The sequence below is a fragment of the Leopardus geoffroyi genome, chromosome B3 (genome assembly GCF_018350155.1).
Source record: "Leopardus geoffroyi isolate Oge1 chromosome B3, O.geoffroyi_Oge1_pat1.0, whole genome shotgun sequence".
Classification (NCBI taxonomy): domain Eukaryota; kingdom Metazoa; phylum Chordata; class Mammalia; order Carnivora; family Felidae; genus Leopardus; species Leopardus geoffroyi.
This window is the reverse complement of record NC_059337.1, coordinates 48055005-48068467: the sequence shown is the minus strand read 5'-3', so window position 1 is coordinate 48068467 and position 13463 is coordinate 48055005. Positions and strand designations below refer to the sequence as shown.

Sequence of the window (13463 nt, the reverse complement as noted above, 5' to 3'; positions counted from 1 at the left end):
TTGGGCACCTGGGTGGCTCAGTCCATTAAGCGTCTGACTTGATTTTAGTTTAGGTCATGATCTCCCGGTTCATGAGATCGAGCCCCACATCAGCCCAGAGCCTGACCGGGATTCTCTCTCTCCCTCTCTCTCTCTGCCCTTCCCCTGCTAATGCACTCTCTCTCTCTCTCTCTCTCTCTCTCTCTCTCTAATAAATAAATAAACATTAAAAAAAAAGAATAAAAAAAAGAAATCTTGCCATTTACAACAGCATAAATGGAGCGAGAGTATTCTGCTAAGCAAATAAGTCAGTCAGAAAAAGACAAATACGCTATGATTTCACTCATATGTGGAATTTAAGAAACAAAACAAATGAACATAAAGGAAAAAAAAAGAGGAGTGCCTGGGTGGCTCAGTTGGTTAAGTGTCTGATTTGATTTCCGCTCAGATCATGATCTTGGTTCATGGATTGGAGCCCCACATGGGAGCTCTGTGCTGACAGTGTGGAGCCTGCTTGGGATTCTCTCTCTCTCTGTGCACCACCCCCACCTCTCAAAATAAATAAATACACTTAAAAGAAAAAAAAACTTGAGGAAAATTCCTAAGTACAAAGGAGAAAAACTAATCTTAAACGATAATACTTCACTCATTCATATGAAAGGGCCCATGGCTTGTTGGCCTTTTGGCTAAGATCAAGGGTAAAATATGAAAGGACTCATAATGGAAGGAGTGTTAGCATAAAGGTTTTCAAATTATGTTCCCAGAGCCTAAAAGGCTCATTTTAGGGAATATAGAGGGTATGTCTAACAGAGAAACTCTTGTATATTTTATTTATTAGGCTTCTGAATAAAATTTTTTTTGCATAGGAATTTTACTCCTAAAAACAGTTTGAAAACCATCACCTGAAAGCCTTATTCAGAGCATTAGCAAGAGAAATGGGGATATTTAGGCTATATAACCAGGCCAGGCAAAAGGTCTTTTTGAAAATAACACTCAACTGTACATGGTAATAAGCATTCTAAAACTGCACACCATATTTTCATTCTCTCAACTGTACACTGAAAGTAGGAGCAGTAAAGTAAATATATTAGAAATATTCCAGGGTTTTAAGTCAGAAAGTGTAAGTTCAAATCGAGGCTCTGTCACTGACTAGCTATGTATTCTTGGTTTATTTAATTAACTTCTCTTAGCCTCAGTATCCTCTTTTGTAAAATAAGAGTTATAATGCCTTATTTTACAGAGCTGTTTTAAGATCAATTAAGATAATATATTTAAAGCACCCAACACAATATCTGACACACTGAAAGCATTCAATAATAAATGACAACTATTATCATTACTAAAAAAATATTTTGTATCTTAGCTTACTTTTAAAAAGTACCCATACAATATATGGCACATAGAAAGCATTCAATAATAAATGGTAGCTGTTATCATTACTAATGAAATTATTCTGTATCTTACTTTAGAGGAAAAAAATTATTCTAATAGATTCACCTATCAGCTTTTTAATAAGGGGAAACATGCGAGAAAAATAAAGAATATTATATTAGCTGGCTCCTCTGTTCATCCTGTGAAATAACATAAAAATGATTTTTTTCCCATCTTCAAGGCACATCATTATGGCTATAATATGGGTACCTGGAAAAGATCTGTGCAATCACAATAGCATTCTTGTGAAATGGTTAGGTTACCTGAAAAGCCAATGAATGCTGATATTTTAATTATGCATCTGCTTACATAACAGGCTGGAGAGTAGAAACAGACTGTTTTACTGTAAGAAATTTTTAATATAATAAAATCACTCTGCATTTAGGAGTTTTGAATTCTGACCCTTCAACTTATTTATCCCTGTTGTCTTTGGCTTGTGTTGTTTCCTATTCTGAACAGTTCTCTCTCTGCCAGTAAAAATCCTTTCAAGAACAAGCTCAAATCCAATCTTCTCCAAATATCCATGATCATTGCAGAGTAGTCAATCATACTACTGAACATAAAACACATATTATCATTCACACCAACTGGTGTCAAATCCTTTAAAGTTTGGGGCATGTGGGTGGCTCAGGTGGTTAGGCATCCAACTTCAGCTCAGGTCATGATCTCACAGTTCATGAGTTTGAGCCCCACATTGGGCTCTGTGCTGACAGCTCAGAGCCTAGATCCTGCTTCAGATTCTGTGTCTTCCTCTTTCTGCCCCTTCCGTACTCAACGCTCTGAGTGTGTGTGTCTCTCTCAAAAGTAAATAAACATCAAAAAAATTTTTTTATAAAGTTCATAATGCACTTTCATTTTATTTATCTTATTTGTGCCTGAAAAATCCCTGACTAAAGTAGAGTGAGAATTAAAATTATATCTCCTGTTGGCTGACTCCAGGCCTGGAAAATAAATGCATTAAAGAAGAAAAATTAAATCTCCATTTTAATAATATGAGAAAACTGAAGTATAAAGACTTGATAAAGACTACAAAAATCTTAAGAACGGCAGTTGAAATCTACATCTTCTTCCTCACCCTACTTACTGTTCAGGCTAAACTCTCTCTGCAACAGAAAACTTACAGGTTGAGCAGGAGTCATTGTCCTTACTCCCAAGAAGTTTCAAAAATTCACTTTTTCTATTAATAAAGTTTCTGTGTTTTAGAAAACCAGACTTAAGACAACAATTTTTCTTCTTCTTTCTTTTGGTTCTTACCTATTGTACTGACTATATTTTTATAAAGCATGTAAGTGACACACCAAGAAATGAATATGAACTCAATATTATCTAAATGGAAAAACATTTTAGGCACTAATATTACAATAAAAAAAATTGGAGGAGAGGAGTGCCTGGGTGGCTCAGTCAGTTGAGCATCCAACTTCGGCTCAAGTCATGATCTCGCGGTTGATAAGTTCTAGCCCCACATCAGGCTCTGTGCTAACAGCTGAGAGCCTGGAGCCTGCTTCGGATTCTGTGTCTCCCTCTCTCTCTGCCCCTCCCCCGCTCATGCTCTGTCTCAAAAATAAATAATCATTAAAAAAATTTTTTTTAAAGTAAGTGTGCTTGTATTTCTGTCTTGCTTTAAAAAAAAAAAATAATAATGGTTAAGAGGGTTTAGTAGATTCTCCACACTGATTTTTTAGTAAATAATCTAAAACTTCCCCTCAAATCTTACTTGTCTCTATTTAGTCAAATATCTGAAATATACCAAAACTGCTAAGATACAAAGCATAATTGCCTTCATTACAGGGAATTTTCAATTAGATGAAATTCTTTCATAGATTACTAATTTATTTTAGGTTAATGAAGAACTATGTTTTAGTATACAATCTAAGAACTTTAATTCTACTAAACAGAGAAATTTCATATTCCTCCAATGGGCATATACTGAGTACTGGCTATATACAAATTTATTGTACCACTTTATAATAGCATTCTATAATCATATGTAACTACAGTATCTAAAGGCTTTACTGAATAGAAAGACGCTAATCTAATTAGGAAATCAATTGTAACCATATACTTTTTCACACTAGTCATGGAAATTAATACTTCTTTTAACAGAGTATTTATGGTGTCAGAGGACTTCTATAACTTACAGAAATTATTTTATGATTTTTCAGCCCATTTTTAGTGCCAAGTAAGAACATTAGCCAATGTCTTATTAATAAAATGTCTTATTAATAAATAAAAAACAAATAAAAATAAAATGTCTTATTAATAAATAAAATTTTACTTAAAACCATCCAAGGGGGAAAAAAAGTCACCCAAGAAAGGTATTCATGAACTATTAGCGCCATTCTACCTTACAAGAAAGTCAATTACATATGCATATTCATCAAGTTTCTTCTTATAATTTTGTTTAAAAGTGCTAAAACCAACCTGGTATAGAAAGCGTCAGTCCCCCTTGGTAATGTGATGATCCTGTATCCTGGGTCAAATCAAATAGTAACTCTGAAGAATTATTAGACACAACTCGTGATGAGTTTGTTATATAACCCTGTTAAAATATTTCAAAGGAAAAATATTACATTTATTCAACATAGTTACAATTATTTTCTTTCATAAACTTTTCTAAAGGTAAACTTAACTGTATCTCAATATTGTAAGAATAGCTTTTGATGACTCAATTAGTAATTAATAAGTATAAAACACAAAGGTAATTATTACTGTCAAAATTATCATCTAGTAAAACTGAAAGGAAGCTATTACTTACAGCTGATTTGTTCCTAACTAGTGAATTAAAACCGGGCAAATTTTAGTCTGATTTTTTCAAGATCAAGGAAACATATACTCATTTTAAATCAATAGGATTGATACACTTTAGAGGGCTACTAAAAATGCAGTATTCCTATCAAAGAGCAAACAGTAAAACTTATCAAAATCTTTGGGTAAAAGGAAAACAAATATGAAAACATACTGACATAACTATAAAAGCTTCTGTATCTCTATAAACCCCCCACCCCAAGACACAATATTAGGGCAAACAAATTAGAAGTCAATCTGTAGTGCTGTGCTGTGCATCAGGATTAGGGATGAATATATCACATGGTTTGAGTTTTGTAATCATCCTAATTGGAAAAATTTATAAGGCAAGGGTCAGGAAAAGAAAGAATGGGTGTCCCCCCACCCCAACCCTGCCCCGCCCCACTCTTCCTACCATTCCACAGAAAGCCATGCTAGACCAGGTAATCTTCCGTTTCATAGGATAAATATGAAAGCTACCAGATCAACAGGGTAAACAAATAAGAAAGCCAGGCAAACAGAGTTTATTTAAAATGGAAACTGTTTATAGGAATAATCTGGACCAGCTGCTCTGCTCTTGGAAGCTATGGAAACAAGTGTGTAAGTAACTCAAACCACTTCTAAAATTTGAGAAATAACAGGTAAATTATCTTTATTTGGGCCTTAACAATGTAATATAAAAAATCAGTAATGTCATGACTTCACTGTAAAAAAGCACAATCTTATTTCATAATAAATATTTTCTCCCAATTTGCACTTAAAAAATAGAAAATATTCACATGTATTTAACAAAATAGTTCTTTAACAGAAATACAAAGTTAATACTGTTAATACTTTATTAGGAAAACAACTCTGGTTAATTAAGCTCAACAATTTCAGAGAGCAGGCACATAGTATTCAATAATAATTGGTTAAAATAATTCTCCAACAGGGAATTTTTAATGTCTTAAAAAACAGTTCAAAAAGATATCAAATGGAATAGTAAGGGTGGAACAGACACTAGACTGAGATTCAGAAGACTGGCACATTTAACTATGTGACCTTGGGCAAGTCACTACTGAGCTTCAAGTTATTCACCTATCAAACTGAAATAATGGCCACAATTCTGTTTGAAACGTACTTGTACTTCATGACACATGTATGTATTAAATCAAGTAGTTGTCACATTACCAATAAAAACCTAACGTTATACCCTATTTTATAAATAGATAAACTAAGTTTAGGTGTGGTTACATAAGGCTTCCCAATACAGCTGCTTGTTGTTGATGTAGCTGTAATTAGAATCGAGGCCTTATTTCCAAGGCTATACCGTTAGGCTATATCACACTAACTTTATTATAAGTGATAATAATATATCCCTGCCATCTGCAAGAGATCTCAAAGAGATATTGAGGTATAAAGATATTCCGTGAAAAAGTGTGCGTGCACACACCAAAAAATGAAAAACTGTAATTATAATTTATTAAAAGCAGTGGCTTCCTAACTTCAGAGTAAATTCCCTTAAAGAGAGGGGTCTCAATTCACTCCAGAATATATGACATTCTTAACTTTGCACATTAGAATCACTTGGAGAGTTTTTTACAATATTTCATCTGTAGGACCCACACAGACCAACTGGCACAATCTCTCCTTTTAAGAATTTACAAGATTGGGAAACACCAACTGAGGTGTTTTGATTTTAAAACTATGCCCAGAGAAATAAATATTCTCAGCTAGAAAAAGCTCTAATTTCTAACTTTTATAACACTAACGTACAACCCTTCCTTTTGTTTTTCTTTCTTCTTCCTGGGTCCAAGTCAGAAAGATTTTTTATCAAACTGAATTAAATAACAAAGTTTCTTTTTCCAGTTTTCTATCCTGCAAAAGCCAACAACTTATGGAAAGTATACTGAGTTGACAACTTATGGAAAGTATACTGAGTTAATGTGATCCAACTAATATATTTCAAGTAGCTTTCCAACTTTTGAAATCCCAGAAATAACCTGCATAACCTTAGGATCCAAGATAGAGTCAGTGGTCTGGGTAAAATCTCTCACTTTAGAAATTAAGAAAATGAGGCTCAAAGAGGTTTTGACAATGCTAAGGAGCAAGGTTGAATCAGCATTCAAGTCTCTTGCTTCAATCTAAGTTTTTTAACTTAGAGCTGATATCACTATGAGTTATTATTTCAGACAATAATTATCTCAAGTCATTAACAACTCAGGGGACAGAAACATTTGCCCAAAGATATTCTTATTTTTTTATGATATATACCTCTTCAAAATATAAGTGGGAGTTGAATTTACTTAGCCATAGATTTAAAAATCTACAGCCTTCCTTTTCATTTTTACATAAATAACAATTAAAATAACTTTTATGAAAAATAAAACCTCAAAATATCAATTTTAGTGCTAACAGATCTGCAGATTACCTAACAGTAATATGAAATACAGAAAAAATATATTATTCCTCACAAAAGTATTTGGATTCAGTTCTGGTTTTGAACTTGGACATCTGCAAGAAAATTTATAGGTGCTTTGGAAGTTTCCCTTATTGTCAAAAGAACAAACATTTTCATTAAAATTTATTATTTCTCTAAGGCCAGTGCCAAATAGCTTATGATAGATATACATGAAAAAAGCACTGAGTTAATTCAATTCTAACTAATAGCAAAGAACCTTTACATTTTGGGTAACCTTTTGTTTTAGTACTCTAACTCCTTGGTTTCAGGACCCCTTTAACACATTTAAAAATTACTGAGGGCCCAAAAGGTTTTATTTAGTTGGGTTATATCTATTGATATGTATAATATTAGACATTAAATATTTATTTTAAATAACAATAAACCCATTATAGATTAACATAAATAATATTTTTATGAAAAGTGACTATCCTACAACACATAAAAAATTAGTGAAAAGAATGGCACTGTTTTACATTTCTGAAAATCTTTTTAAGGTCTGGCTTAATCAAAAACTGTTACAGATTCATATCTGCTTCTGTTTTCTATCTGTTAGAGTATGTTATTTTATTTGAAAAATATAGAGAAAATCTGGCTTCATAAAGATATATAGTTGAAAAAGGGAGTATTTTAATAGCAAGTTGGGATAACTATGAGTACACTTCTTTGATACCACACCAAAATTCAACATTGATATTTTCTTAAAGATTTACTGCAATGTGGAATCTGACTCCTTATCACTGAATTTTTTGTACTTTGTTAAAATAAAATCTATTAATCTATCTTACACTTTGAATGATCTTTTACCCATGCATGATTTTATAATATCATGCACTGGTTATTTCAAAAATACTGGTTTCTGTGAATTATGATTATCTTCCAAATGTTAACAGAATTCACTATACAATAACAAAAAATCACATTTATTAACTGTACCACCCATCAGAAAAGTCTTTAAGTACTGGGAAGCTGTCAGATCATAGTGGCTGGTACAAGTTTTCCAAAATTCTAATTTGTGCTTGAAAGCTCAATTTTATTATTGGGAAGAAATGCTATCAGTTATTTTCCTTTAAGTGTGCACTTTGTTCAGTTTTGAGGAAATGTCTGCCAAATAACCAAAACTGAATAACTCACGATGTGCAGCAAACAACCTCTCAAGTGGCCTTTATGATCCCCACCCCATGGTGTTCATGTCCTGCATGATTCCCTTCCTTTTAGTGTGGGCAAGGCATGTGACTTGCTTCTCACCAAGAGAATACAACAAAGGTGACAGGATTACATGATTTTGTGTATGTGATTACATTACATTAGATCAGCATGGCATTCTGCTACATATTCTCTCTCGTGGGCTTTGAGCATGTAAGAAGCCAAACTGGGAAAACTCAGGTGGCAAAGCCAGCCAAAAGCCAGTCATTTAGTGAGATTCTCAGTCTGACAACCCTTAAGAAACTGAATGCTGCCAACTACCATGAGAACTTGGAAGCAGATACGTCTCCAGTCAAGCTTCAGATGAGATCACAACCTCAGAGTCCACACCCTGAAAGTAGCTTCATGAGAACCTGAAGTAGAGGATCCAGCTAAGTCAGGACCTGACTTCTAACCCACAGAAACTGTGAGACAATGTGTGTGGTTTTACACCATGAAGTCTGTGATATTACTGATACACAAAAATAAATAATATACTATGGCTTGTCGTGCTTTCAAGTAAAAGTAGTCTTCTATTTTTTAGAAAGTGGGTAGTTTAGCTCACAACTGAATCACATAAGTGCTTTTCCTTAAGATAATCATCAAACTTTGGAAACAATAGTGCTTTCGCATACTATTTCATCACACAAAATATTTTTAAAAGACACATAGAAAGGCAGAGATTTAACAAAATTAATAACATTTCATCAAGGAAATTAAGCATGAGTATTTTTTATTGGGAGTGCACAGTGGGGAGGAATATAAAAAGTACTCATACAGTTTGGTACCACTGTCTTGATTTATACTAAGGCACCAGCAGTTTACCCACCATTACTTCTGCATCATCGGTGCATACGTCAACACAGTAGAAAAGGCAAATCATGTCTTTGTATTATCATGAGAATAGTGTTGACTCTCAAAACCCATGGAAGAGTCTCAGAGGAACCCCAGGGACTGAAGACTATACTTTGAAAACTGCTACACTAACGCAATGGTTCGATTTTAAGTATATATTAAGTATACACACATACACACACACACATACCTATATGTACATATGTATACAAATACATAGAAACTATGGGTTAGTCTGGATTTAAATTCTAGATCTATCATTTGCCATCTGTGTGACCTTAAATGAATTATTTAACCTCTGTGAGCCTCAATTTCCTCAACTATAAAACAGGAAAAATAATAATAGTGCCTCTTCACAGGGTCATTTAAAAATTAAATGATTAATTTATGTATAGCATTTACAACAAAGCCTCATAAATATTACAAATATTAACTATTACCATTAACTATTACTTTTTGTTAAGAATTTTTTAAGTGAACTAAATTATGAAGGTATATTTTCAGAATAAAAAGCTACAATGTCCACTCAAAAGTTTTCCAATTAAGAACTAAGAACATTTGACCCAGTTTACAATTTTTGCCATTATGCAATATTCGTAATACTTTTATTCATGTTTTGTTATCGCAAACTCCAATACCTTACTATTTAAGTGTGTTACCTGATTTAGGAACAGACTACATCGGTAGTTCCTTCCAGTATTACTCCGGATACTGGCTGAGCTATCATATAGATAGTGACATTCCTGATGCTGATTATGCTTCTATTGGATGACTACCCACGACAATCCAGAATTTTAATTGGCATTGTTTATACTGATAAATAATATCCAATGTATCCCTGAGCTGTGTAGTTTTAGAAACACTTACAGGTTTAGACAAAGGCTGAACAATAACAGAACTATCTGAAGATCTAGATTCAGGATGAAAATTTACAGGCGAGGTAGCCACTGGATTTGATGCTGGGTTCGTGTAGTGTTGATTTGTAGGCTTGAATGCAGCAGTAATACCTGTATTTTAAAATTAAACAGTGCATTGAATATATTTAGATATAATCAATGATGTCAAAATACTTCAGTTTAAAATAAAATACTAAAATAATACTGTACCTCGACTGAGCGCACCATTCTTTATTCCCCTTGAATATGAGCTGGGGTTTACTCTATTCAAAATATCTACAAAAAATTATAGTGATTTTAAAATTCATTATTTGAATAAAACAGAAATCATGAATTGAAATAATCAAATAGATTCCCAGAAGAAGTATACAAGTTATCACTGATTTAAGAATACAGTTAATTTTGGGGTACCTGGTGACTCAGTCGGTTAAGTGTCCAACTTTAGCTCAGGTAATGATCTCATCAGTCCTGAGTTTGAGCCCTGCATCGGGCTCTGTGTTGACAGCTCAGAGCCTGGAGACCATTTTGGATTCTGTGTCTCCCTCTCTGTCTGCCCCTCGCCCAGTTGTGCTCTGTCTCTCAAAAATTTTTGTCTCGGGGCACCTGGGTGGCTCAGTCGGTTAAGGGGCCAACTTCGGCTCAGGTCATGATCTCATGGTCCATGAGTTCGAGCCCCGTGTCAGGCTCTGTGCGGACAGCTCAGAGCCTGGAGCCTGTTTCAGATTCTGTGTCTCCCTCTCTCTCTGCCCCTCCCCTGTTCATGCTCTGTCTCTCTCTGTCTCAAAAATAAATAAATGTTAAAAAAATTTTAAAAAAATGTTTGTCTCTCAAAAATAAACATTAAAAAATATATATGATTAATTTTAAACATACAGATCTTTATCTACCAAAGAAACAAGATTACTAGCCTTGTTTTATAGAATAAAAATAAACTCTCTAATTGTAACTCAAAATCTAAAAGCCAGAAGTAAAAGATTAATAAATCTGACTACATATAAGTCAAACTTTCTAAAGTTTCTTTTATGGTAAAGAAAAGGTCCACATAATAAAAATCTTCCAAAAATATATGTATATGCAGCCTATAATTAGCATATGTATCTTTCTTTGAGTGATGACTCAGGATCCTACCACTCAAAATCAAACCTTATCCAACCTCCATATCCCACTCACACCTCTAGAAGCCTTGGAAGTGTTATTTTTAAAAAAAAATTTTTTTTTTCAACGTTTATTCATTTTTGGGACAGAGAGAGACAGAGCATGAACGGGGGAGGGGCAGAGAGAGAGGGAGACACAGAATCGGAAACAGGCTCCAGGCTCTGAGCCATCAGCCCAGAGCCTGATGCGGGGCTCGAACTCACAGACCGCGAGATCGTGACCTGGCTGAAGTCGGACGCCTAACCGACTGCGCCACCCAGGCGCCCCTGGAAGTGTTATTATAAGGGATCTCATTGGATTATCTGTAGCATTACTTTTGAGTTGTTTTTTTTTTTTCAATGTATTTATTTTGAGAGAGACAGAGAAAGCCCAAGCTGGGGAGGGACATAGAGAGAATCCCAAGCAGGCTCCACGCTCAAAGCGGAGCCAGACACAGGGCTCGATCTCACAACCGTGAGATCATGCCTGAGCCAAAATCAAGAGTCAGACACTTAACTGACTGAGACACCCAGTTGCCCCTACTCTGAAGAATTCTGAAAGGGAAAAACTAGCAGAGATTGCAGACTAAAACAACTTACAGTTTACCAGGGTATCTTATAACTTAAGGGGTTTCAAATCTACCAGTATACCTGAAGTCAATCTGAGCCTAATTTGACTTTCAGTATCACTTGAAAGTTCCTGATTCTGACATGTGTGTTACCTCTGTAACTTCTAGATTTTTTGGTAATCAAGCTAAAATTGGAAGGGTGGGGATTTGCCAAAACCTGCTGGTCAGGAAAAGGTAAAAGCACAAACAGTACCAAACCTCATAAAAATTTCCTTTTTACCTCACAGTAAAAAAAGAACCAGATCACATAAAATAACTCCATAAAGTAAAGGCCACACAAAAGTAGAGTTGTTTTCTAATAATGGCAATGCAGTACTGTATATCTAAGCACTACAAATGTCTTACAGAATAAAAACCTGTTCAAACAACCTGACACCATTTTCATTCAGAAATTTAAGATTAAGTATTACTCCAACCATCAAAGAACTATTGGCTGAAGTACTTTTTAGTGGCTGTATTCTACAAAACACAAGTTTTTACCCACCTACCTAGCAGTTCTATATAAACACTTGACTCATATTCCACATACTAAAATATTTTATGGCTTATACCTTAACAACAATAAATTCATTTAAATTCTGCATCTTAACAGTCCAGAAGAGAATTTCTACTGGGGTCAATCTCCTTTTGGAAAGAATTATTCTAAAACTAATACACATTGTTCTAGTTGAATACTGTTATCAGTCATCCCTAATTGGTATAAATTGAACCTGACCTTAACCGTCATGTTTTCAGTAACAGAATTTGAGTAACTATTTTATAATATGGTAATATTCCAAGGAACTTATGTCCTTATAAAGCAGTTCACAAATTTTCCCATTAGAAACAATATTTTATAAAACTTGGCTTCACTAAAAGTAAATGCTTACTTGAAATTGCTGGTTTTGAACTTGATATCTCTCCAACAAAGATTGGTTCATCATCATCATCATCCTCAACCTCTTTTACTTTCTTCTGCCATGGTTCCAACTCTTCTTCTTCACATTCCATAAAGAGTTCTGCCATTTTTGAATTATCTAATTTCCAAAAGGAGAGAAGCAAACCTTATTTTCAAAAAGAAAAATACACTTTTAAAAATTCATAGTATATTTAAAATCTACTTTAATCATCCTAATAGCAATGTGACTTGATATTTGTAGATAGTGCATGGCAGCAAGTGAGAAACTCAGAGCTCACTCTCTAAGATACAAACCAATTTAGACAGATAATGGTTGACAGTAGTAGTTATTTAATGGAAAAGTCAAAATGAGTTCTAGTCATATGCCTGGAATATAATTTTATCTACAAAAGGACTGTACCTAACCATTATCGGGAGGAGGGGGGGATATTAACAAATGGGAAATAAACTAAGACTAGGAGGCATCTCCTGGGAGATATACTTAGTAAAACTAAACCAAATTCAGGAATTCTAGACACAAAGCAGTGATGAGATGCTAGACTAAAATAAGGGAACAAGGTGAGACTTATTCCATTCGGGGCAAATCAGACCATTTCTCACCTAAAGAAACAGATCAAAGAACATGCAGTAAATATGAACATACACCATCCTAGAAGTTCTGACCAAGAACAGAACTCCTATGAAGCATTTTAATACTTCACTCTTAAATATTAATGGACAATCAATAAGCACCAGAAAGTTTAGGAAAATCTCCTGTCTTTTAGAACAAATCAATAAAAAAGATAAAAAATCCTAAGGAAAAGAAATAATGCAGAGAGCAAGAAAAATATTAAAGAAAATATAATTTGCATCTTTAGAGATATTAGATAAGAAAGAATGTTATAAAAAGTAATATTCACAAAACAAAAAATAAGATTAAAAATATGATAGGAGCTCCTGGGTGGGTCAGTCGGTTAAGCATTCCACTCTCGATTTCAGCTCTGGTCATGATCTAGCAGTTCCTGGGATTGAGCCCTGAGATGGACTTTGCACTCATGACCTGCGTGGAAATCAAGAGATGGACGCTTAACCAACTGAGCCATGCAAGCGTCCCTGGACTATCTGACTTTTTAAACTATCTGCATATATTGATTGCTTTAAGCTAAGATGGAGAAAAAAGAAGAGGAGGAAGAGGGGAAGAGGGGAAGAAGAGAAACAGTACTGAAGGCCTAATGTTCTACCAGGTCTTAAAAC

The 13463-nt window shown here is 34.3% G+C and overlaps 1 protein-coding gene across 13 annotated transcripts in view; it reads right to left on the bottom strand.

The window, feature by feature from the left end:
* The window catches only part of ZNF280D (zinc finger protein 280D), a 327588-nt gene that overhangs the window by 114091 nt on the left and 200034 nt on the right, over positions 1 to 13463 (bottom strand). For all 13 annotated transcript variants that reach the window (XM_045449634.1, XM_045449637.1, XM_045449639.1 and 10 more), the window contains 4 exons: positions 12202 to 12348; positions 9781 to 9846; positions 9542 to 9681; positions 3832 to 3949 (listed from right to left, as the gene is read on the bottom strand). In XM_045449634.1, coding sequence (XP_045305590.1) covers positions 3832 to 3949; positions 9542 to 9681; positions 9781 to 9846; positions 12202 to 12348 — 471 coding nt within the window. The remainder of the gene's footprint in view (positions 1 to 3831; positions 3950 to 9541; positions 9682 to 9780; positions 9847 to 12201; positions 12349 to 13463) is intronic.